We start from the raw sequence: 26608 nt of genomic DNA on the forward strand, positions 1-26608 counted from the left end.
CTTTGCATTTATTCCTTGAAGTACACCCTACTATAAGAAACCATTTGGAAACTTAAAGATTCTCATTTGTCTGCTTTTTAAATGACACATCTAAGGATTGCCAACTAGCCATTAAACAGCAGCTGCGTTCTTTTCTTAAATAAAGATTATGATTTCAAAGTCTCTCTTAAATTCCCACCCCTCTTTTCATGCTCAGTCAGTCACGTAAGATAAGTATGACATGACATGGCTGTGGTTTTCACTTCTCAAATGCTTATTTTAGGTATTTTGTCATTAGTTTGGTCACGCTGAGTTCACCGGCACATCGTGTTTCAACAGGTCTGTTCTTAATCTAGTTACCTGGTCCAGGGTTAGTGAGATACTATTATGGTTCTTAATAATATTTTGGTTTAATTTTTATTTTAATGTTTTCCGTTTTCATTTTAAGTTTATTTAAAGTTTTAGTAATTTAGCTGTTTTTTTTCTACAAAAAGTTTACATTACTTTTCATTTGTTTTTCTCATTATTTTAGTACATCAAGTTAATATAAATAAAAATGCCTTGGCAACTACCTGAAAAAGTAAGTTTTTATGTTTTATTCTATTTCAGTTAAGGTTTATTTTAATTCAGGCAATGAAATTGTTTCTCAGTTAACTAAGATAACCGCGACCTTGCCTTTCTACCCATTAAAACGTAGTCAATGAAAAGATATTGTGATATAAACATTTTGGAGCCCAATATGTGTCTTCTCATAGAGGACATTTGTTGGGATGATTTGGGATGTAAAAAACATTTTGCATATATAAATAACAGGACAGTGATGGTGTTTTGCATATACATAGCGATGAACTTTGAATCACTGCATGAAATTGCATTGCTCTGATTTTCAGTCAGTAAAACTGTGATTGAAAAGCTGATTGAGTGGGACTTTTGCAGAGGTCATGGGGTCACTGAAACTCACCACTGGGCCAGATCTTCCAGTGAGACCCATTGGACCTGATGGACCTCTCATGGCGAGCTGCGAAAACAAACCAAGGAAGCAAAATCACCAAAATATCATCAAACATATACAAGAATTGGCAGACATCTACTCCCCTCAGCCAGATCTGTCCAGCATTAGTCAAGGACAGATCTGAGCACTAATCTGCAGCACCTGTCGGGTCGCCCTCCTGCGGGTCGTGAACCTTGCTAGTATTTTTAACTAGTCTCTCCGCATGAGTCAAAGTAGACTGTGCTGCTCCGTTTCACTCTTGTTTTAGCACAAACAAGGCCGGAGCAAATCCCCTCCCCACCCTGTGACCTACCACCCCACCTCTTCCCTACAAACAGTCAAGAGTCCCCCACCTCCCCCTCAGCAAACAGCTGGGTGAAGCTCGAGGGCCATTTGGCCCTTCACTTCTCATACTCACCCTGGCCTGAGAGAGAATGGCCTGAGCCTGGGCCTCCTGAGCTGACACCACTGGACCCTTTTCCCCATCACCGCCAAACCGGAACTGTCAAACATGAACAGAGTATTCATTATTAACATTTTAATTTAGAAAAACACTTCATACTACTGTATCCTACACTATAAATAATGAGTCAATCCAACACAAAAAGCAATATCCTGAATATTTAATTAGGATTTAGTCAGTATATTTAATACATTTGAAAACTACTAAACAACAATATGCTCTAAAGAAGTGGAGTATGCAGTCATAAAACACTTTATACAGCACTGTCCTATACTGCAAATTAAAAGTAAATCAAATTTGAAAATTAATATTATGAATATGTAATTAGGATTTACAATACTACTACACAATATGCTGTAAAGAAGTGAAACATACAATCATTATTTCTATTTTATAGTTTCATTACATAAAACACTAAATACTGTAGTATACTATACTGTAAATAGTTAATCAACTATGAAAAGCAAATATTTTTGCAATTTACTAAATGACATGTTCTAAAGAAGTGAAGTATGCAGTCATTATTTTCATATACTGTATGTATCCTTATTATAACATTCCATACTCATATTATATTATAGTGTACAAACTAAGTTACTAAAATACAAAAATAAATATTATGAATATTTTATAAGGATTTCAATCCTTTCAAAAGCTGCTAAATTATTCCTAATATATATATACACGATAAATTACAAGATATTACCATTTATTTATCATCATTATGAATAATACTTCTATAGCAAAATATTGTGAATCAAACACAAAAAACAACATTCTGAATATTTAATTAGGATTTTCAGTACTTTTGAAAAATGCTTAACATCAGGCTCTAAAGAAGTGAAGTATGCAGTCATTATTTTCAGGTATGTATCCCTAGGTAACACATTATATTATATACAAATTACAAAATATACAAAATTTAAAAAACTCAGTTAGTCAACTATGAAAAGCTACATTTGAAATCTTTCATTAAGATTGACATGGTTTTCAATACTTTTGCAAAATAGTAATAAACAATGCTTTAAAGAAGTGAAGTACCTGTATATGCAGTCATTATTTTCATTTATGTGTAATGCTTCATATTATAATGTAATATAATATTACATATTATAATATAATGTAAAAACTCAATCAAATATGAAATGTAGCATTACAAATATATAATTAGGATTTAGATGTTTTTCCAAAACTATTTCACAATAATGAATTCTAAACAAGTGAAGAATGCAGTCATAATTTTTAATTTACATCATCATCTATTTGCATGATTTTCAATGTATATATGCAAAAGCACCAAAAGGAACATTTCATACGTATTTAGTTGGTTTTTAATACTTTTAAAGTCACTACACAATCATTCTGTATTCTAAACAAGTTTGATATAGTTGTTTTCATGTATGCATTATTGCTGAATACAAGCATGAAACTGATGTGCAGAATAGGCTGGACAGATCTGCAAAGATATTTGGCGGATTTAGGTGTCTTACTGGTAGCATCAGCATAGTACCAGGAGGGCCTGGCAAGCCATCCGCTCCGGAAAGACCAGCACGGCCGGGAGGACCCTGAAGAAGCAGGAAGAGTGGGAGAGAAAGAGAGACGGGATTTATCAGTAATTTGACACTTCTTGACTTGACGACACACAGGTAAGAGAATGCCAAGACAGGAATGAGAAACAGAGGGGGATCGAACAGAGATAGACCCTCTCACTTCCGTTAACCTTTAGTGAAGTTGTCCATTTTTAAGATACTAATTGTTTTCATTTTCTAGCTCATGAGCACAGGGGAATATCACTACAATTATTTTTTATCTAGGACACTTCATATGCCTGTCCAGATGGTTCGCTGTTGTCTCCACCAAGTCCAATCGCAGCAAATTATCACACTGTTTCATTTTTTTGCTACAATTATAGCTTGGCAGGTTCTGTTAAAAAACACTAATAAACAATATTAAATGCTATCCTGAAGTGTACAGGTCTTAGTTTGACAAAATCATTAACAGGAAGTACTCAAGATCCCAGATTTTATTGATATGCATTCCATTGCAATTTGTACTTTAACAGTCTTATATCTAAATAGTGTTTTCTTTATTCTCACTTGTAAAGTGAACTGTATTAGTCTACAACTGAATGCTATTCTGATGCAAATTATTTATTTAGTTTCATCATTATCATTCTCGTGTGAGTGCTGTTCTGTTAAAGTGTGAATTTACATAAACGTGCAATATCCACAACACAACCTAACATCAGAACTCCAGACAGACTTTGGAGTTGGTTTGGGAATTTGTAATGATAATTATCCTCAAACAGTTAAGGAAGAAGATGTTTTTGTGAGCAATGTCTGTATTTTCCATACAGAAATAGATTAAGGGTAACGTGCTGCATTTAATGAGAAATTTACCCACTGAACAATGACTGTTCGTTCTGAAGTAACGTGAATTACTGCAATTCATCATCTGGGAACGTTAACTTGCTTTAATCTGTGTTTCTAAATAAAGCAACTCAGGGTTTCACATCTGAAAACTAAATGTGTCAGAGAGAGTTGTAAATGTGCCCTCAGGGTCAGGAATCTGCCATGACCCTGTTCAGAATAAACTAGCATTATGTTTTGTTTACCGACACATTTTCATGCGGTCTTGCGGTTTATTACAGCCAGACTATTTTTTTAAGCTTTTCTTTCTTAGCACATGTTTTTCTCTAGCCTAGCCTGTGTCTCATTATGTTCATCACAGATTTAATTTGAAATGCCTCTTTTCCCACTTAATCACTGTTGATTTTTGTCAATGATAAATTAAATTTCTGTAAAACTAAATATGACAAAAGAAAGATCAAGTCCTGAACCTTAAATAAACCTTGTAAATGCTCTGAAAATACCTGTGGTTGTCATAAGCAAACATAGCACTGGAGTCAAAGACTGGAACTAATTTTTACCCTGTCACCAGGATCTCCGGCTGAACCAGGGGGGCCTTGTAAACCTGGAGGGCCTGGAAGACCCTGAAGACAAAAAGAAAATTTAATAAACAGAGAGACTGGAGCACAGTGATGATGACCAATTACCAAAATATTTTAGACTTTAAAAACCTTGCATATTACAAAATATTGCATATTACAACTGATGCAAACAAAAATGCAGGTAACTTACAGCAGGTCCAGGTAGTCCAGCAGGTCCTTCAACCAGCATTCCCTACAAATCACAACAAAACCAGAATAAAACAAACTGACCAGAAAAGATTACAGCATCAGATTAGTAAATGGATATTTATAAACTAATTTCAATATTGTTCCCGAGGTGATGAATGCCCAGAATTTAATTCTCACTCACCGGCTCAATCACTGCAGGTTCTCCTTTTTCTCCCTTCTGACCCAGAGCAGCACCACCACCAAACTGCAAACATACAACAGAGGTTAGACGCAACAAATGATAGACAGACCGAGAGAACTATAGATAACGTAGCAAGAACGACAGACAGACAGACAGACAGACAGACAGACAGACAGACAGACAGACAGACAGACAGATAGATAGATAGATAGATAGATAGATAGATAGATAGATAGATAGATAGATAGATAGATAGATAGATAGATAGATAGATAGATAGATAGATAGATAGATAGATAATTCAAGATGGAAAGTGTGTAACCAGCAATGTAATGGACAAGATCTGATGCCATCAAACCTTAGCTCATGTGGGCTGTAAGATACAGGTAATGTAGTTTTTGACGGAGGGGAAGTATGAGCTTCTTAACGGGGTGGAGGTGGAGAAAGGTGTGTCTGAACAGACAGCTGGGTCTGTGGTATGGGGTAATTGCCACATCCCGGGGCGATATGGGAGATAAGGAGCTGACAGTCATGAAGTTCAAACTACAGTTGGTATGAGAGTGTGCATGTAAGGGATCTGTGAATCTATATGATCGATGTGATCTATCGTACACAGAGACGGGAGGGAGACAAAATCGATACGGACAAGAGGAAGAAGTGCAGTGCAGATTAATATAAACCAACACACGAAACAGAAAAATGGTTGGACCCCATGCAAAATAGTGCACTACAAAGCCAACAATGCATGCTAGATTCCCATATCCAACAGTCTGAGTGTTGGACGACACCCTCATATGGGGCTCAATACTTACGTCCGACGTCACTTCTGTTTCAGCAATGTCGGTTTCGGCGGCAACCCCTGGCCCGAAACTGTCCTCGTAATTGGACGTAGGGTTTGGAGCCACATTGCCAAACTCATCATACGCCCCATACTCATATTGATTTTTGTCAAGCCCAGTCACATCATATTCCTTAAGATCATACTCCTTAAAGTCATACGCGTCCACTCCGACGGGGTCGGCGGTGCCGCTGGGCAGCACGGCTTCTGGGGCAGAGGTCGGATCCAGACCAGCCTGGGCCGTCTCAGTGACATAGTCACCGAAAACTTCCTCTTCCACAGCCTTATTATACCCAAGCAATGCAGCCGGGCAAAGGTTCGAGCAACGGAGGGAAGATGGATGTTAGTTAAGCAGTTAAAGCAAATACTACTGTATCTAATGCAAAGGAGGAGCAAAATGATTTGCATAAGAGATATTTATTAAGATATCCAGGGATATCCCTGTCTTTTTTACACAATAAACATAACAGTAAAGTTAAATTATGTTTATAGGTGAAAAAAGAAGACAGAAATAAATGGCATAAGTCTGAAATGACACTACAATGTTTACAAATACAAAAACTAATGCATTAATGATGTGATCAAATGCAGGAACAGATCAAATTGTAAAAGTCTGAGTCTGCATTTGATTACAACAGCCAATATTTACGGTATGTTTAGCACATAACCATAAAAAATAGTCAAGGAACACCAGTTTTTATTTCAATACTGAACATCTAGCACAGGGCATTAAGATATTTCCAACTGCAATTAATTTGAGAAAAAACACAACTACTTATTATGTGTCTGTAATATCCAGCATAAACTTACTGTAGAACTGCATGGCTGTCAAAGAGTTCAGTTTTGTTCAATATAGTTCTGATAACTAGAGCCAGAACTATTCAACCAGACTACACTGGGGATGGATGATATTATGTTTTGTTTCTTTATCAGAGGTCCATATCTTTGGGTCACTTACTGAGGGAACTGTTTGGCGTGTTATTTTCTCAATGATAGTTAAGGCTAGAAAATGGGCAACCAGTCAACATTTAAGCAACCAATTCCAAAACTCCAGCCTTTACTTATAGCTGTGTGATAAATTCACTGCTTTATATTTAGATTTAATTGCTGATTTCTCTTGAATGCAGCCTTATATATCATTGATATCCACAACAGAAAGCTGAAAACCAGCTGCATGACAATCCACTGAGAAATATCTACTTGATATTCAAGACGTCCAAAGTTTCAAACCGGAAAACATCACAGGAAGTGGATTGGCTAAATTTAGAACTTGGTGGTTTATAATATCAGCTTTATGTTGATGGATAAAACAGTTCCCTTGCGGATACAGTCCCAGAGTTGAAAAACACAGAACAATTGCAAGGAATTGTTTTGTTTTTGTCATTTCACATCAAATACTTCCTCATCATATGTGCTCCTGGATTTCCCCCATTCTGTCCCACCTTTTAGTCGCCCTACCATCATAGAATATAATCAAATGATTACCTGGTTTGGTCCAGTGGTTGCGACAGGAGACTGAGTTTTGGAAGCATCTACTGTTCCGTAGTCAAGTTCACTGCCTGTATAGTACTCCCCATCTACATTGTTAGGCTATAGCAGTTTCAAATTGAGAAGAAAAGAGGAAGAAGATAAGAAAGGAGGAATTAACACAGTTCAAGCAGTCCACAAGCGTTACAGGCTGGATCCATGAGGACGGCACCTAGATAAAGGGGTGGACGGCACGCTCAGACTATCATCAGAGATTTCCCTCAACGAAAGAGAGATCTTGATGGGTTCTGACATGAGCTACGCTTTTACTATTACCCCTAGAGTGGCTTTTCCTGGTGGCAGGTATCCATATCTCTTCTTCTTAGGTGCTAACTTTTTAGCCTGTTTTGGCTCCTGGTACTTATAGGGTTTGGAAAAAGATTTAGGGGACTTTCTCGTCCTCTTCGTTTTCATGGAGACACTACGTTTCACTCTCTGGAAGAAGGTTATGGTGAAGGGAAAAAGACACAACGCATCAATATATCTGTGTTAGAAATAGGTTCACATTTTTTTCAAACATGGCTTGGCTTCAGGATAACTTACGCTTTCCTTCAAAAGTTTGGGGTCAGTTTTTTTTTTTTTAAGAAAATAATACTTTTATACAGCAAGGTGCATTAAATTGATCAACTTAACTTTTACATTGTATTAAAAAATCATAAAAAGGTTATAAAAAGCATAAAAATGTTTCAAAAACATTTAAAAAATCTTTCCAACCCCAAACTTTTTTGTCATGTATATTGGAAAAGTAGATATCAAGCAGGTTTCAGCAGTTAAGTATGTTGTTGTCATACTATAACTGAGCAGATTTCAGGCTCGCTTCAAAGAACGGTTATCCTAAAAATTAACAAAGCAACCCATATTCGAAAAAAACGGCCATCATTTGATTCTTAAGTTCACATAATATCTCTTTTTTATATTAACCCCAGTGTACAGAGTTTACAAACACAGACAGACAACATATAGTACATGGGCAAAAGTATGTGAACTGCTACAGTAATTTATGGGCCTGGCTATTTAAGCTAACAGGTGCTTAAAATCTAGTATACAACCATATAATCTCCTTAAACAAACATTTTCAGTAGTATAGGGCGTACCAAAGTGCTAACATCACAGGACAACGGTGTAGAAGAACTTTACTGGCCCAGACAAAGCACACACCACATGCTTTTGCCCATGTAATTTATACAGGTCAAGGAAAGGGGGCGGGGTCACCCCATGATTGACATAACAAACACATCACATATTTCCTACATTTACCTGCGGCTCAGAATATTCATCTGTCTCTGTGGGGGTCGCTCCCTCATAATAATCATATAAATCACCGTATTCAACAGCAGTTGTGTACTGCACACAGGGAGAGGATGAGAGAGAGGTTAGCAAAGCATACACATTTCATGTAGAATGTAATCTACCCTTGGGTGTATTACATACTTTGATGGTTAGATTTACTGTATAGCTGGTTTTATACAGTACATATGATTAGACACAGGTTTATCATACACAGCATATTATCATTATTTTTTACTAAAGCATCCTATGTTAGAGCGCAACGGCATGATCTAAACACCTAAAATGTTTGTGTTACTCTCTACTGTGTGAGTTCAGCATGTATGAACATACTACATTAATTATGTTAATGAATAACATGTGATGCACTTATTCTGATATACAGGTGGGTATTTAAAACCCTATAAAAACTCCCTGCATGTCTGAAGCAGAGATAACAGCCATATGTTGGCTGCTTTCTTAACTTTCTCATCTTTATTGTGTGTAAAACCCCATTTGCCTTCTAAAGCAAAGGGTGACTAAAGGCTTAGATCTATAGAAAAAGTTAAATCTAGTAGATTTTCTTATTTCTAACACATTTCCTCAAGTCCTATATTACAAACCGAATTCCGGAAATGTTGGGATGTTTTTTTAAATTTCAATAAAATAAAAACTAAAAGACTTTCAAATCACATGAGCCAATATTTTATTCAGATAAATTTATTCAATATTTTATGAGAAATTTTTAAATGTTATGCACAAAATGAGCTCATTTCAGATTTGATGATTGCTACAGGTCTCAAAATAGTTGGGACGGGGGTATGTTTACCATGGTGTAGCATCTCCTCTTCTTTTCAAAACAGCTTGAAGATGTTTGGACATCGAGGTTATGAGTTTCTGAAGTTTTGGTGTTGGAATTTGGTCCCATTTTTGACTGATATAAGTTTCCAGCTGTTGAAGAGTTCGAGGTCATCTTTGACGTATTTTTCATTTAATGATGCGCCAAATGTTCTCTATAGGTGAAAGTTCTGGACTGCAGGCAGGCCAATTCAGCACCTGGACTCTTCTACTATGAAGCCATGCTGTTGTAATAGCTGCAGTATGTGGTTTTGCATTGTCCTGCTGAAATACACGTCATCTGGAGGGGAGCATATGTTGCTCTAAAACCTTTATATACCTTTTAGCATTCATAGTGCCTTCCAAAACATGCAAGCTACCCATACCGTATGCACTTATGCGCCTCCATACCATCAGAGATCATGCTGATCTGAGGGCCCAAAGACCACGGGCATCTAACAAAGGTCTTCGGCCTTGTCCCTTACGCACAGAGATTTCTCAATTTTTCTCAAACTTTTGATGATGTTATGCACTGTAGATGATGAGATTTGCAAAGCCTTTGCAATTTAACGTTGAGGAACGCTGTTTTTAAAGTATTCCACAATCTTTTTATGCGCTCTTTCACAGATTGGAGAGCCTCTGCCCATCTTTAATTCTGAGAGACTCTGCCTGTCTAAGACATCCCTTTTAAACCCGGTACACACCAAGCCGATGCAGACGAACTAGTGGCGACGAAAGCAGACTGTTTTTTCAAAATTTCAAACAAAATTTCTTGTTTTTTCAGCCCTTTGTTGCCCCCGTGCCAACTTTTTTGAGACCTATAACAGGCATCAAATTTGAAACGAGCTCATTTAGTGGATAAAAGTGTAAAATTTCTCCTTTTAAACATTTGTTATGTTATCTATGTTCTATTGTGAATAAAATATTGGCTCATGTGATTTGAAAGTCTTTTAGTTTTCATTTTATTCAAATTTAAAAAACGTCCCAACATTTCCAGAATTCGGTTTGTAGCTATAAAATTTCATGTGTTTCAAAGAAGGGATTTTATACACACAGACAAAAAAGTACATCCAAAACTTATAACTGGCATCAGTTTAGAATATTAAATTAATATTAATATTAAATTTGGATTAATATTAATAATAAATGTTAGATTTCTATGTGCATTCATCAATTATGACAGATTAATGAATGAATGGTTTTTGCTTTATGTAGCAGTTTTTCTGTCTCTGCTCCTTCACTGCAAATAACGGCTGTTAGAGCAGCAGGAAGGCCGATAAAGCCACTGAGCCTGGCTCTCCAGGGCTTCATCCATCAAACACAAGTATATGTTAATCCTCATACAGCAAAAGAGCTCATAACACAGAGACTGCACTGATGATCTGTCCCTCTTCACTGTTCAGCCAGGCCGAGGTTGATTTATGAACAGAGCATCTCACACACGCTCGTCGAGTCAAAATGCGAGAAAGAGGGTTATTGATTTCTCCCATACAGGAGACGACCCTCTCCCTGTTTCGGCAGGATGTAATGGGTTGAAAGGACTTGCATGTGGTGTCTGTGTTTACAGGAGTCATAACAGAGGTCAGAAGTGTCAAGGTGTGGCTGACTTTTGACCTGTTATGTTTTATGCATTAAATTAATAAAAATTGGCAGTAAAGACTTTGACACTGTCATAAAAATTTATATTTTAAATAAATGCTGTTATTTTGAACTTTATAATCATCCAAGAATCCTAAAAAAATCCTGGTTTCCTCAAAAATATGAAGCAGCGCAACTGTTCTCAACATTGATAATAATAAGACATGTTTCTTGACTAGCAAATCAGCATATTAGAATGATTTCTGTAGGATCATGTGACACTGAATACTGGAGCAATAATGCAGAAAATTCAGCTTTGCATCACAGGAATAAATTATTAGAAAACTGTTATTTTAAATTGTAATCATTTTTCACATTGTTACTGCTTTTACTGTATTTTTCAATCAAATAAATGCAGCTTTGGTGTGCATAAAAAAACATTCAAAAATATTTACTTTCTAACCCCAAATGTTTGAACGTTTGAATGTTTTGTAGCATGTATGAAAATTTCCTTTCATAATGAACATTTCTGACTCTGATTAAATAAAATAATAATAATAAAAACATATTATAATTTTTTTAGTTGTCCATACAAAAAAATAAAAATAAAAATAAATAAATAATAATAATGCACCAAAATATGATTTTAATTTAAAATGCTATTTTGATTTGTAACATTTTTGGCCACTACATAACTCCTGTACTTGCATGTTATTTCATAGTTTTGATGACTTGTGTATTATTCTAAGCTGTGGAGAACAACAATAAAGTACAAGTCTATGTGTCCAATCATTTGACTGGTAGCGTCAAAAGTATTAACAACGTGCCAGACTTCCAGAAACCTTTGGTCTACTGGTCTACTGGATGCTGCAGGAAATACCATTTCCTCTGCTGGTCAGCGCAAAAGGTCTACACTAACCTCCTTTTCGGGCTCCTCTGCTTGCAGTGTGTCCTTGTGGGGGACGTCACAGTCTGGGCTGTAGTGTTCACAGTAGACGAAAGCTGCTTTAGGGTCGGCCACAATTAGCAGTTGTTGGATGTCACCCTGAGGGGACGAATTACAGGAAGATTCATGAGATACATGTGCTAAAAAATACCTCTGTTATTTGTAACATATATGTATTATTAGTACACGTATATGTAATATATTTTCTGCATGAAAAAAATAACAAACCCATCTTATCCTGGTTAGTCAAAACATAATAAAAATACCACTCTTGTACTGCAGGAAATACATGCAATTTTGGAATTGCAAGGCAACAACAAACCACTTTCTCAATGAGGAACCCAGGTCAGATGGTTCAGGAAATTGCTGTTTTATAAGCAGGTAAATAAAACGTGTTTCATCATGAAACACCTGGTAATAGAAACCCACACAGGAAGTTTCCTCTCATATAAAATGCTGCCTGCTAAACAATGCTTAGGCAACAATACATAAAACCTTCTGGTCAACAACACGTTAAACACACATACACATATCCATATAAAACACATGCATGGTCTTTCTTCCACTTGAGTGAAATCTGTTCCTCGCCATTGTGTCAACAGCATATGTTTAACAATTGGATGATGAAATACATAATTTACTGTATAAGGTTTTGATTTAAGTGATTACATTTGTGCATTTTTAGGCCACATGTCTTTTATGGGATGTAATTATCAGATCCAGATCTTTCTGCTCAGATGCTGGGGTGATTAAGTGTGACCTGGGACATGCATGACTTTTACAGTACAGTACAAAAGTAGATCTGGGGGATGTGTTGGAACCTGAGGTCTTTCCTTGGCACTGTTACAAAGAGAGAGAGAGTCTGTGCGATTTAGCAGCAAGGCAACCCCAAAAAAAACCAAAAAAAAACCAGCAGGCTTGGACTTGTTAGGAACGTGTGTGTCTGCACGTGTGTGTGTATTTTTACACCGCTCTCTGTAAACTCAACTGTATAAACAGCAAAATGCTCAGGTGTGCCCACAGTAAAATAGAGGATGCCTGACCTCCTTATTACAAAATACCACATTTTATACAGTACTGTTATTATTTGATTTATGCAAACAAAACAAGACATTTAAAAGAATATAATACACACCCATGTCGATTCATATGACTTTCTTTCCTCTGTAGTACACAAAATGTGAATTTTTGAAGAATATTCTGGCCTTGTTTTCAATACATTGAAAGTGGATGAGAATAGCTTCACATTTTCAAGCTACACATTAACAAGTGGTTCAATTACCGACATAAGTCACCCGATAACTTTGTGTGAGGTAAAGGATGAAATTTAAGTCGCTGTTCAGTGAAAATCTTGACATCCACACTTGATCTGAATTGGAAAGTTAATGAAAGAAATAGACTGTGGACGAAGTCAGTGAATCTTTAATTCAGTTCACAAATCTGGTTAAGTTCAACTCACTAAATCAATGATTCGTTCACAGCAGTTGGAAAATTAAGGTTAAATTGCAATTTGTTCCTCACACAAAGCTATCAAATGACATCAAAATAATAAAAAAATAACACAAGTTATTCAGACCACTTTTAACATACTTTTATGCTGCTTTTTTGTAATTTCGTAGCTTGACAGCCTCAGTTTTCTTTCAAATTCAATAAAAACAAATCACCTTTTGTTTACCAAAGAAATAACGTCACAGGTTTATAACAACATGAGTGATTAAACAAGCAAATTTTTGGGTGAACTATCTCTTTATATATGTCATTATCACTAATGTATCATCTAAATCATCCACAATAATCAAAATTCATAAAAAAACAATCAATATCATTACAGTTGCTGCAATGTCATTCCAAGCCGTGTTTGCATCGATCACCTGTTGCTCTGTTACATACAGTACATTTACCAGACCATGAAAGCCAGGATTGGCCCCAAAAACCAGGCTTGGCATTACAGTCTGGTGCCAAGATGGAGGGAAAAACAGGGAGATCAAGCCAATGGCTGAATAAAAGTGACATGTATTAACTCATTTGTCACCCACACAACGTTAACAACTCCCTGGACCCTGCAGAGCTTATTCTGAGTAAAATACGCATGAAATCCTCATCTAAGGCTAGAACTGAATCAATTCAAACAGACTTAAGCAAATAATTTAGAAAAATCAAGCCTACGCAGTGATTTACAGTAATGCAATTACATCTGACTTGTATAGAAGCTGTCATGGAATAAAACATAAAAAAAGGTCACTGCAATGGTTTTCCTCAGAATTGTGTTTTTATTTTTATTTTTATCCCATATATTTGCAATGCAGAGGCTATTGTAAAATAGGTAACTTAACTTTAAATTGAATTTTATGAGGAATTTACAGCAGATCTCGCTCTGTTGCACAATATTAACAACTGTTTGTGATAGAGAACACTGTAACCCAGGTAAAATGTTATGGAATATTCATGCAGTAATTTATCAACATTTTTAAACAACATGTACCAATAGCATCACTCAACAGCTTTTTGCTAACGACCCTTGAGTCATTCGTAAACATCTCAGTTTGTACTAAAAAGGTTGGTTGTCTTGAAGGCCCAGTGTGTGAAAAACTATTTAAGATGCAGACCCCCAGCATGAGCATACAGTAAACCTGCCAGTCGGAAACCTGTCATTAAGCACCATAATGTTGTAAAGCTTTACAACATGAGAGAATTTGGTCAGTTTTCCTCAGTCATTTAATTGTACTTAACTGCTTTAACTACAGAACTGGAGAGAGCCAATGGTGGCGAACACCAAATCGGAAACAAAAGGAGCAGTGAACTTTGATGTACCCAAGCCTTGAGCCATGAACCGAGCGACCTGTCAACACACCCAACACTATTAGCTGTGGTCAATGCTATTTGCTCACATCACAGACAATATAATAATTAAGATAGCAACCTGGCCATTTAGGAAAAAAAAGTGTCATTCAAAGTGTGTCAACATCCAGTGCAACAATTCATGCCTTTTGCCAACCGTTTTTGTAGGTTTGATTGATTTGGTAGGGGAGCAGTAGGAATGAGGAGCCCTGCTGGTTGAAGAAAGGTTCTTATTCATTATGAGACAGAAATGAGACATGTAAAAAGTATGGTAAAAAAACTAAACAAAACAAAAAAACACTATGTCATCTTAAATCCTTTGTGTGGGCCACTATCCTGCAAATAGCACATTGTACACTTTCAAACTCTGCTAAATCAAAGGCTTCTTTACAGGCCCTACAAAGCGTTGATTCATTCAAGGTTAGTAAGAGATGTCGCTCCTATGGGTCTGACCAGGTATTTCCTCCATATTTCCCAAAATACACTTCAGAAGTAGCCATACAGTGGTAACAGTCATAGCATTCACACTCTCACACAGAGAACTCTGTGTTTCCAACTAAATCCCAAATGACACACCAAATCTAAATACTGGTCATACCTCTCGTAGCTAAGAAACTGTCTTGGATGAAACTGTCAGGTAAAAATGTATGAGATAATTTCTAAATTACATTTTGACAACCTTCTTAACATTTGACTGCTTTTATGTCCAAAAGCCCAATAGAGCTACTTACTGTAAATGTTACATTGCAAAAAAGAAGAAGTTGCAGATATATAGAGCTCCACATATGACTTGTGAAATAAAAAAATAGATCTTATGGCCAAAAAAGTAAGAATTGATTTCTACAATTTATTAATCCCTGACTATGTTTTATTAATGTGTTTCCTCATTTTAGTTAAATCATGGTCATGATTAAAACAAACTAATAAGTTGTGGGAATTATTTCTATTTTTTATATCTATTTTTTTTTTTTTTGGCATGTGAGGGGCTCCATAGATATTACATATTGAGCATAAAGTTGGTATATTAGTTGGCAAAATTAACTATGAATTGATTAATAATTCACATAGTAAAACAACACAAAAACCACCAAATCATCAGAAATCATCAGAGAAGATGTTTCATATAGATAATATGGCCCAAAATCATAGTTAAATTTGATAAATTTTTATTAAATCAACTTAAATACTCAATATTATATATATAAAGCCCCACACATGCAAAAAAGTTAATACCAACAATTTCTTAGTTTATTTGGTCACACTTTATTTTGATAGTCCACTTTAGACATTCTACTAACAGTAAGTAACTTTGCAACTACATGTCAACTAGCAGTTATTAGAGTATTAGTAGACTGTCTGCTTAATATCTTCTAACACTTTATTTTGATGTGTCCACAACATACTGACTATAAGAAACTTTGCAAGTATATGTCAAGTTAGTCTACTAACCCGAAACCTACCCTACTGAGAGTTAGTAGACATGTAATTGCAAATTAATGAGAATTATTTGACATGTAGTTACAAAGTTACTTCTAGTTAGTAGAATGTCTAAAGTAGACTATCGAAATAAAGTGTAACCATTTATTTTAATTTTGAGATCCTATATACAAACAGATTCATTTTGAGATCCTATATAAAAAACAAAACAAAACAACAACAAAAAAAATTTAATTAAATGTTACGACGTCATCACACTAACAACAAGTCCTAATTAAAAGTACTTGCATTAAAGCAATTTCATCAACAATACGGGGCAATAAGACATCATTCCCATCCCCCACTAAGTTCCCTCTCCACCACATGGGTAAACACACACCCAAGCCCTCCTCCTTACCAAGAAGCAAAGCATTTCAATATCATCCGTCAATCGGCCCATTGTATGTCGTTATTTACAGCTTTAACTCATTTTGACCCTGCACATTCCACACTGCCTCAATTGTGACTTTTAAGAGAACAAACACACACATAACACTGTGAAACAGCAGTAACAGACACAAGCTACCCTTTTGCACCAAAAACAGTCAACAGAGGTGTTGAAAAGTGCAGAAAGAAGTTGCTAAGTAAATCTATTTATATATGTCATAGAGTATCACAACACACAGTCATGACTGTGAAAATATTTTTATATAAAAATACGCTTATTACTGCTTATTAATACGAGCAGAGTAGTTTTAAAGTTTAAGAATTGGGTAGGATTAAGGATTTTGAATAAGGTCTTGTAGAATAAGATATAAATATGTGCTTTTAAAATAATAATAAAAAGCCAATATCCCAGTAATATTTATGCTAATAATCAACAAGTTAATAGTGAGAATTGGACACTAAAGTGTTACCAATATTCTTATTAACTCACCAAAGTATTTAAAGTGAGAAGGGTACATAAAAAGCATGCATTTTAAGGTTAGTATTGTACTGTATTTAAATGTTCTACAGTCTATACACAGTATTAAGTTCAATTACATAAGAAGTAGCTGTAATTAAATTACAGAAAAAATAAGAGTAATCCCTTACTTTACTTTTCAAGGGGAAAAGTAATTAAATTACAGTAACTAATTGCTTAGTAATTAGTAACACCCGACACTGCAACATCAGGGTTAAAGGTAAGGACTAAATTATGTTTTCATTCATTAGAATTTTAATTTTTCACTACCACTTTAATTGATTGTGTTGAAATTTCGCTGAAGTGAGTTTCTGAGGGTTGAATACTTTAGATGTGATGCAAGGCCATTTAATCTACTAGATGGACAAAAGGAAATACCATATCATATTCGCAATCCACAACTTCTCAGCAGGACATTTTTTGTATTTACAGGGCTGTTTATTTCTCCCCCATACTATTTTTATTTGTCATTAAATGGGCTGAAAAAAAGCATGTGGAGACCCCCGGAGCTTAATTATAAATTTAGCTCTAGTTTGCTCTCCTGTTCTCAAATGAGCAGATGTTGTTCTAATAATGTTAGACGCATCAGGCCCTCACCATTGTAGTGCATTAATGCAATGAATACAGCTTTACCTCAAACGCTTCCTCATCCAGGATCCTGGTTCCAAAAACGGTTATACCATTGGTGTCAATTCCAGCATGGTCACTCCTGCCCAAGGGCTTTGTCAGCTTTTTCTTGCAGTCGACAATGATGGTCACAGTCTTCTTCTCAACACTGATGCCTACACGATGCCACCTGCGATGAACAGGAAGAGTAGGTGATTACAATCCCAGCAAATAGTTAAAGGCCGCCACACGTGAGACGTGCCTTACTTTAAAACCTTAGACAACTTGCCTTCATTCTTGAGATATAACATTCCTGAGTGGACCACATTCCAGCCTTCAAACTTTGGCCTTGTTTAACACTGGATTAAACTCATTAAACTCTAGACCAAATCCCCCCTGTGAGTTATTCAGCATGACAGACACCATGAACATTATAAAAAGTGTGTGTCAGGAAGCTATGGCTGAGAAACTGAACTGTAGAGTCAAAACACTGAGCTGCAGAGGGGAACTGTTGGACAGGTTTGTGGGTAAGAAGCCACAGTGTGATTTCAAAGGCGTATCAATGGCACCCACAAGGGTGATCAATTTCCCATAATCCACTTCATTAGAAAGAAAAACCTCTATTCTGGCTCGTGTCTTTAAAGTACTTGGCAAACTTGAACCGAGACAAGCTTTACTGTGTCTGGAGACCAACATTTCTGGATAATTTAGCGGCTCACAGAATACAATTTACATAGTTAAGAGCGATTACGTGAATGATTGATAGATGTGTGACGGTGTAAAACCACAATATCACACCTTTAGGGATTAAAACATCCTGAGAATGTTCTAGAATTTTAGTTAATCCCTGGATTTGCCAAATGCAATGATTTAAAGTCACACATTTTCACACTAAAAATGATCCATTTTCCCATAGGACATACTGCGATATCTTTCCTAGTGCCGTTTTCATGGATTATGCTTATTATAATGCTGTAAACAACACATTTCACACAATTTAACACAAATGCTTTTCAGATTCTTTACACAAGATCACATTTCCATCATTATGACCAACTGTAATTGTATGTCTCTGAGGAAGATAAACCACAAAAGCATATGAAAGTTATATTAAAGTGATAGCTAATCTGTTTAGCTGTACAAATGATTTTTAAAAGCCACTTTTAACTGTAATTCTTCCTGCATGAGGGAACTGAAATGACAGAATTAGCCCAATTAAGGTGCATTTAACCTGAAATCCTCATCAGCACTATAATCAACATAAGCACTATAATCCCTCATGGAAATATTGCTGTTTTTACAGCAAAACACCCCACCGAACTGATATCTACAATAAAGCCTCTTAAAACCTAATAAGATAAAGCACGTCCATTGCTGTCAATTCATTTTAGTGCTTGAGGATGTCAAATTAAGACTATAGATTTTATGACTCAAAACTGTGACTATATTTCACACTGTGACTTTTTATCTCATAATTCTTCATTTATTCATCAAAAACTTGACTTTATGTCTCAATGTGACTTTTTATCTTGTAATTGTGACTGTCTCACTACTGTTACACTGTAACACTGTCATAATTGTGACTGTATTTCTTGAAGATTTGACTTTATATATCATAATGTGATTTTTGTATCTCAGAAATGTTACTTTATTTCTAGCAACTGGGATTTTATATTTAACATTTGACTATATTGACTTTTTCTCTTGTAATTGTGAATTTATTTCTCACAACAGTGTCTTTATCTCACAATATGGCCCTTTTTTAATAAATGTGAATTTATATTCCTCAAAACTGTGAGTTTATACCTCATAATGTGAATTTATTTTATAATTGTGACTTTATTACAACTGACTCTGCATCTCTGTATCTATATGTGACTTTTTATTTCATAACTGTGACTTTATGACTTGTAGCTTTATATTGCACAACCTTTTGTCTCATTTTAAATTTCTCACTTTTTAATTTTTTTTTACTTTGAGACAGGCTTCTATGAATATATCTTAGTGTTGGTAAGAGCTTCCTGATGATGTTATCCAAGAGGTTAATTTCTGAGGTCATGCATATGCCCCAATGGATCCAACTTTCCATCTTTCTAAAATAACAGTACCCCGAAAGATCACTGCCGAGGTCAGATCACCTACGGACCTGTCTGCTTCACTCCATCAATCCAGAGTCAAAATGAGATCTCCTCTGGCTCGCCTCACAGAAGAAACCACACATAACTAATGTCTCAACAGACACCTGAAATTCTGAGTTGTCTACTTGTTAACTCTCGTCAACTGAAACGACTCTAAAACAGAAATATCTTCCTCCACATATGATCGCTCAGGACTACAGTGTAAAACCCAGCCTGGCAACAAATGACTTCCTGCTGATGACTGACCTCTGTCTGACCCTGTCTGGAGTCAGTCTCTGTCTCTGAGGATGGATCTAAACAGCCTAAAAAAGGTTGATGTATTCAACTTCATGCTTTGTGACTTACTTTCCGTCGGCCAGGTTGAGGGAGCGGAACAGGGGGTAATCCTCCGGGGCAGGCTTGCCTGTCTGATCCTCGTACAGGAAGACAGGTGAGCGGCCCACCTCCACGCCTAGTTGCTGGATGCCTTTCTCGTTGTAGATGGACAAAAGGAAGGACTGGGTTCCAGCTTTGGGCTTGATGGTTGTTAGGATGGAAAAGTCTTCAGGGAACACACCATCTAGAAAGCAGCACAGGCAGAAAACAAGCTCACTGAAGGGTTCATTGGGTTTTTGTCCATCCAAACAGCTAATTGCAATGTTGAAACTGGAAAAAATAATGGAGGACTAGGAGTGCTACTTAAAAACAAAATAAAGGAATTAATTGATTGATTATTAAAATAACAAATAAATACTTGTTTAACTAAATTAACATGAATTAAACAGTTAAATCTTACAGCTTGACAAATGATTTATTTATTTACTTTTTTATTTTTAAATTACATTTAAACTAATTCCTTTGTCATCTGTAAAGCATTTTCTGGCTATAATAAGCAGTTGAATTCATGCAGTTCTTTAATTAGTTACTTTGTTAGCACATGTGCATTGTTTAACTTTTTAAAAAGGCCATTAATGGCACAAAATGAGAAAAACATTCAAATAAGATTTGAAATTTTATACAAACTATCAGACGTAATTTATCAGACCTTTTAATATCCAGCTAAAAAGGGGTGATGCAAGAAACTTGATTATAAACACCAGATATATGGTGTTATATAGGCTGAACAGATATTAGCAAGTAATAAACATGCATCTGTTTTCCACCATATAAAGAAACATCTGCAACATTAAAACCTCATTCCGATTACATAATGCATCTCAAACCTACCATAAAAACTCAGAGGACTTAGAATATGGTACACAATTTGTATGGGGTATTTTTATTGGGGTTCATTGATTCATTTTTATTTGTACATAAAAGAGCAGCTTGGACATTCTGCAAAACATCTTCTTTTGTGTTGCACGAAAGCAAGAAAGGGATTTAGAATGACATGAATTTTCATTTTTGAGTCAACTATCGCTTTAAAAAATTCTGTTCATTTCTTATGCAACTAAGCAGACTAGCCATGCTGTGGTCAAGAGATTTCAGCCAAGTTCTCCTGCCGCTTAACAATACAAGCGTCTTAGTGAAACATGGCCCTGCACAATCAGGGATGGCATCTGCTGTCAAAAGCCTTGGCAACAAAGGGCACATTTAAACGTAGGCAGGATATGGAGACATATTCATGGGGTTCAGCTTACCTGGGAAAAGCTGCTTGGTTGGGGCACTGATCTGGGCATTCTTGCCTATTTTGTAGGCTGTGTCCGGCTGTGATGCTCTTCGGTTTGTGCAAAATCCTGAAGTTTTCTGTACTCCTTCTGGGACAGTGGGAAATTCTAATACTTTTAGGACATCCACAGGTTCTGCTGTATGGGGTAAAAAAAAAATATACACAAAAATGTTAACAAATAAATAAGGAGAAATGCATTCAACGTTTAGCAGATAATCTTTTTTTTTTATAATACTACGTTTAAATACTTTTTTAAATTATGGAACTAGATAAATTGAGAAATGTGTTTTCATGATTTTAACTTAAACTTGAACAGAATGACAAGTTTATTTTTATAACAATACTTTTAAATACTTTTTGAAAGTATTGAACCAGATAAAAATTGAGAAATGTTTTTTCATACATAACTTTGACAGTTTCTTTCATATAGAACGTTTCTTACATATAGATATGCAATAACTAATATAGAGTAATAAAAATGCAAGTAACTTTTCAAGATACAAAAAATGTTTTTTTTCGGATAATCTGCATGCTATATATATTTATAATATTTGATTAATCTTTTAAAATATTTATATACTGCAACCATGATATCAAAGACAAATCTAGGATCAAATATAAAACAGCTTCTGAAATTTTTAAGATTTTGCTGGTTATATTTCAGTTAATGGTTACCTAAATGAAGTTTCTCTAATTATTTAGTCCTATAACAGGCTGTGGATGGTAAGCTTAATAAAAAATGCACAGTCAATTTAACCAACCTATGACCAGAGTGTATCACATTTAACATGGTTTTATGACCCACAACCAATTTTTTAAATTCAATCTGTTTTACTTGGCTATGTGACCAAACTCACACCACTGGTCTTCATTCGTATGAGATTTGACCCTTGTAAAATACCCGAATCCCCCTTCAACTCTTTGGAAGATACTTCAGCAACAGCTGGGTTAAGTAAACTTGAAAAAATGGTTTCATTATGATTAACGAAGCAAGATGAAAGACAAACACTGTTCACCTCGGATCACCCAAGACCTTAGAAAGCACCATTGAGAAGAGTTTCTTCATGATTCATTGCGAATGTATGGCACATTTTTGGCCGTTGGATGTTATCCAGAGTCTACCAGCAGTGCCATATGTGTCTTCTGGGACTTGAGTGAATCTTTGGCATCTACCACATAAAACTGAACACTCAAATCGCCAAAAATAAAGGGCTGCTACATCACAAAAGGCTGGACTCATCCGAGGGAGGTCTAAAATGCTGTAATAAAGACACTGAGGCATTCCCGCGGCAGAGAAAACATTTACAACCCCATTTAAAGCTCTAAAAAGCAAAGCCGACAAACCATTCTTTTGCCGGTTCTTTATGCTGACTGAAAAGATTCTCCACTATATCTGAGAGACTCAATCCGAGCTTTACGCTGAACATACAAGCTAGACAAAAGGAAAACCTCAAACTCAACCAACACAATGACAGAGCTGAGAAGGAGAGTTGTTCTGAGGGATCTTCTGGAGACGTTCTCCATAGCCTCAGGCCTCATATATTCCAGATGTGGTGCTGCAGCCCTAGTCTGACCTTTTGCCATGCAAGTGCCAAAGAAAAATGTCAATACTCCTAAATCCTTCAGAAAACCAACTGAGAATGTGCCGTCATTAGGAGAGCACAGCTGTTGATCTGGTGTCATTCTTTGCATTAGATAGACTGGTGTGTGTGTTTGTGTGTGTGGGAGAGAAGGTTGATTAGACATCGAGTGTGAATGTGGAAGGAGGTACTAACTGAGAGAGAGAGTTGCACATTATCAAGATCATAAACCTGCCATCATTTGATTCTATGGAACACCCACAAGTGGGAGGGGCTTTTTCTACTGGAAGTTCTATAATTTGGATAAATCATTTCATTAAGAAATTCACCGTTATGGTAGCAGGACGACACAAAGGTAGAGTTAAAATAACAGACATCCCAATGGATGCATTTTCATAGGGTCCAGAGAAATACATTTAGAATATTTTTTGAATTTCATTTTTTTTTTAGAATGATATTAAATGGAAAAAGCTGGGGACCTTTTTACCTGCAGCTCCTTGAGACTCTGATAATGAATTCAGTCAGAATCTCTCTCTCTCTCTTTTTCATCCTCTATCTCTCTCTCTCCCCCTCCTCCTCTCTCTCTCCCCTCTTTGACACATGCGTGCCGCTTGGACAAGACCGCATTATGCCACAGGCTCTCTGAGAGGCAACCTCACCGACGGAATTTTTTTGCAAAAAATGTTTCCCCATGTCCCCCCTTTCAAGACTGTAGAGAAACATCAAAGAACAATAAAGTCTTTCAACCATCTGCGTCCCAAGAATACTGTTCAGTTCAACTCATATTCCAGTATTAAAGGGACAGTTCAGCCAAAAATAAACAATTTGTTACATTTAGTCTCCTTCATGTTGTTCCAAACCCTTTCTTTCTTGCGTGGAACGCTTAAGGAAGCAGAATGAAAGTGGATGAGGACCTGACAGTGTCTAGTTCTTAAGACACAGTCTTAACAATAGAGACTAAGTTTATGCACATGGAACACCACTTTTATTGTATGGAGAAGAGCAGCTTGGACTTTCACCCATAATATAAATATCTCCATTTGTGTTCCACGAAACAGAAAAAGTCACACAAGTTTTGAACAACATGAGATTAAGCCAATGATGATGGATTGTTCTGAAACTTTTTTTGGTTGAACTCTATGCAATTAAGTAACATCAGAATGTTTGAAAACACTGACTGAACCACATTTCTAGCCAAAAAACATGCATAGAGTTTCATCACAAAAGCATGACTTGTGAATGTAGCCCAAAAGTTCTTGAGACCTGGTCGGCACCGTCTACCATAAGAGTAAGCAAAGATTTCTGAAATGTGTGCATTGTCTGAAGGAATGCACATCTGAGGTTCCTCAGCCTGAGGGGCTGAGAAAACATGTCAGTACACTGCCAGCTCAAGAGGGCACCCGACAGAAATGCCTTCACAAGCCACAAACCGCAAGGGATGTAACGCACAGCTTCAGAAGGCAAATGAGATTAATACATTTTAAGATTCATTATCAGCTTTGATAGACAAAAGAGGATTATTAAGTTCATGCCGCTCACACATTTTGGTCATATTCAAGCAGCCTTAGGAAATGTGGCAAATGAGAACAATGAAAATCTATTATCTTATTTACATCTGTCATTTCCGAACAACATAAATGCCTACTTTAATTTTGTAAGGACCTTTGTTCCTGTAAGGGTGAGCGAGACCTATCATAAGGCCAGGCTGGGGCCCCTGGATGGCTCCGGGCCCTTTGAAGCCTCCAAAATAATAGGGATGAGCAGAGAGAACAGTCATCAAATAACGGGAAGGCACTTAGTAAAGAAACATTCCCACTGGGAAACTCATTGTGAAGACTGGGAGACATGGGAGTCACAACGTTGCAAAAGCCCCTGCTTGGACTTCGGTGGAACTAGGGTTGAATGGCGAAAGGGTGATTTTGACTGTAACCTACTGTGATCTATGCTAATTCATTACCCGTAGGAAACTGCAGTGCTAAAGCACTTTGACTCAAAAAAATGCTAAAAAGTCTATAGGATATGTAAAAAAAACCCACTATATGTTTTCATAATCAAATTATTTGTTACACTAATGATCAGTCGATCAGTCACGCCAATTGCAAATTGGACCTCCCAGGTCTCATTTACTATAGGCTTAATCAAATTCCTATCATAATTTAATCAAATTTAAAACGGAAAAATCACTCAAATGTGGCCAGAACACTTAAGTCTTATGAGCATACATTAGTATATCAATAACTGACAATCAAAATTTTGCTCTCTTTGAATACATACAATTAGGCTCACTATGTCATCCCTAGAATCACACCATTCAAGCAGAAACTTTTTCATTTTCTTTCCCTAAATGTAAAGCATGGATGTAAAACCCTGAGGAATTCCACCCTGCTAACCGTGTCCACACACACCTAATGGACCACAGGTCCAAACAAAGAGCTTTTTTCCCCCTGAAGTAAATCCTAAACTGTCTCTCCATGACACTCTCTTGACACATTCCACCTCTCCACCCTCCCATAGAGTTTATTAAAGTAGAAAATATGCAGAAACAAAATAAAATTGCATGTATTTTTTAATAAAAGTTTAGGAATATGCAAATTAAATGAACAGATGGTGAACAAACCATGTCGTGCGCAAAGACTTCTTGTTGGTATATAAGTAGATACTTTCACTACTAACTGCTTCAAAGTAGTAGTTTCTGTTTAACACTGTGATCATGATCCGAAGTCTAGTTTTGTTATGCACATATTGTAGACATGTAAAGCCTGATTTATCTGTATCTGTTATATGTGCATAACATTGCATTATTAAATGTATTGAATGCTCTTTTGGGGAACTAGTGGGTTTATTTTAACGAACTACGCAGATTATTCTTCATTTTAATATTACAATGTTTTTTACTTCTTGGGCACTGGTAATATTATATCTTGCAGCACATACGCATATACGGGATGCAGATCTACGATCACCTGTCTAAATCAAATGCGTAAAAATCCGCAAGCGCAAATGCGCATCGCCTATCTGACAGTCCCTACAACTTCATCAAAAGTTCGGAAGTCTATCTTTCCTTACCTGCTCTGACATTTGGAGCCTGCAGAACCAGGACGAGGGAAACTGTGATGAATTTGAAAACAGTGGAATCCAAAAGCCACCTTTTCGTTTTCCACATTGGGGACCACCTTGGCCTCTCCATGGTCGGGAGCCCACAAATGTGCACAAAACCCGGGGCGACCTCTGCTTATTTGAAAATGATGTCCCTTCTACAATCCCAAATGTGTCAGATCTGCTCTAAACAGCCATAGGTGATGGGTATTTTGTCTCGCCGGGCCCCCTTCGATCCTCCTTTCCTTGCGCCCAGCCTTCAGACTAAAGGGATTCGGGCTTTAATCAAAATGAGACGCGGAGCGCTCGATCGCCTCGCCGTCAAGAGGGCTGGACCCAGACCCTAGATTACAGGAAAATGACAAGGGAAAAATACCCCGATTAGCAAATCACGGGGCTTGAAAGTTGGCTAGGGATCCACCCATCAGTTTTGCTAAGTCTCCCCTGGTCGCCCTCTTGCGCGTCCCCCCATGAAAGCCGGTAGACATTTCCCTGGAGTAGCCTGGGAATAAGAGAGAGAGAGAGAGAGAGAGAGAGAGAGAGAGAGAGAGAGAGAGAGAGAGAGAGCGAGCGAACA

General features: G+C 36.6%; 1 protein-coding gene across 3 annotated transcripts in view; it reads right to left on the minus strand.

Moving 5' to 3' along the window:
* Window positions 1-26354, minus strand: part of col11a1a (collagen, type XI, alpha 1a) — a 70704-nt gene extending 44350 nt beyond the window's left edge. Inside the window, exons 1-14 of one of the 3 annotated variants that reach the window (XM_079406830.1) lie at window positions 26002-26354; window positions 21327-21491; window positions 20053-20266; window positions 17597-17759; window positions 11719-11844; window positions 8376-8462; window positions 7077-7181; window positions 5566-5874; window positions 4754-4816; window positions 4574-4615; window positions 4363-4425; window positions 2924-2998; window positions 1389-1472; window positions 941-997 (exon numbers count right to left, since the gene is read on the minus strand). In XM_079406830.1, the coding sequence (XP_079262956.1) occupies window positions 941-997; window positions 1389-1472; window positions 2924-2998; window positions 4363-4425; window positions 4574-4615; window positions 4754-4816; window positions 5566-5874; window positions 7077-7181; window positions 8376-8462; window positions 11719-11844; window positions 17597-17759; window positions 20053-20266; window positions 21327-21491; window positions 26002-26122 (1674 nt within the window). In that variant the 5' untranslated portion in view covers window positions 26123-26354. Of the gene's footprint in view, window positions 1-940; window positions 998-1388; window positions 1473-2923; window positions 2999-4362; window positions 4426-4573; window positions 4616-4753; window positions 4817-5565; window positions 5875-7076; window positions 7182-7394; window positions 7554-8375; window positions 8463-11718; window positions 11845-17596; window positions 17760-20052; window positions 20267-21326; window positions 21492-26001 lie in introns of all 3 variants that reach the window. The other 2 variants (XM_079406831.1, XM_079406832.1) reach the window with 2 other exon arrangements.
* Window positions 26355-26608: the final 254 nt, after the last annotated feature.

The sequence above is a fragment of the Barbus barbus genome (assembly GCF_936440315.1).
Source record: "Barbus barbus genome assembly, chromosome: 44".
NCBI lineage: Eukaryota > Metazoa > Chordata > Actinopteri > Cypriniformes > Cyprinidae > Barbus > Barbus barbus.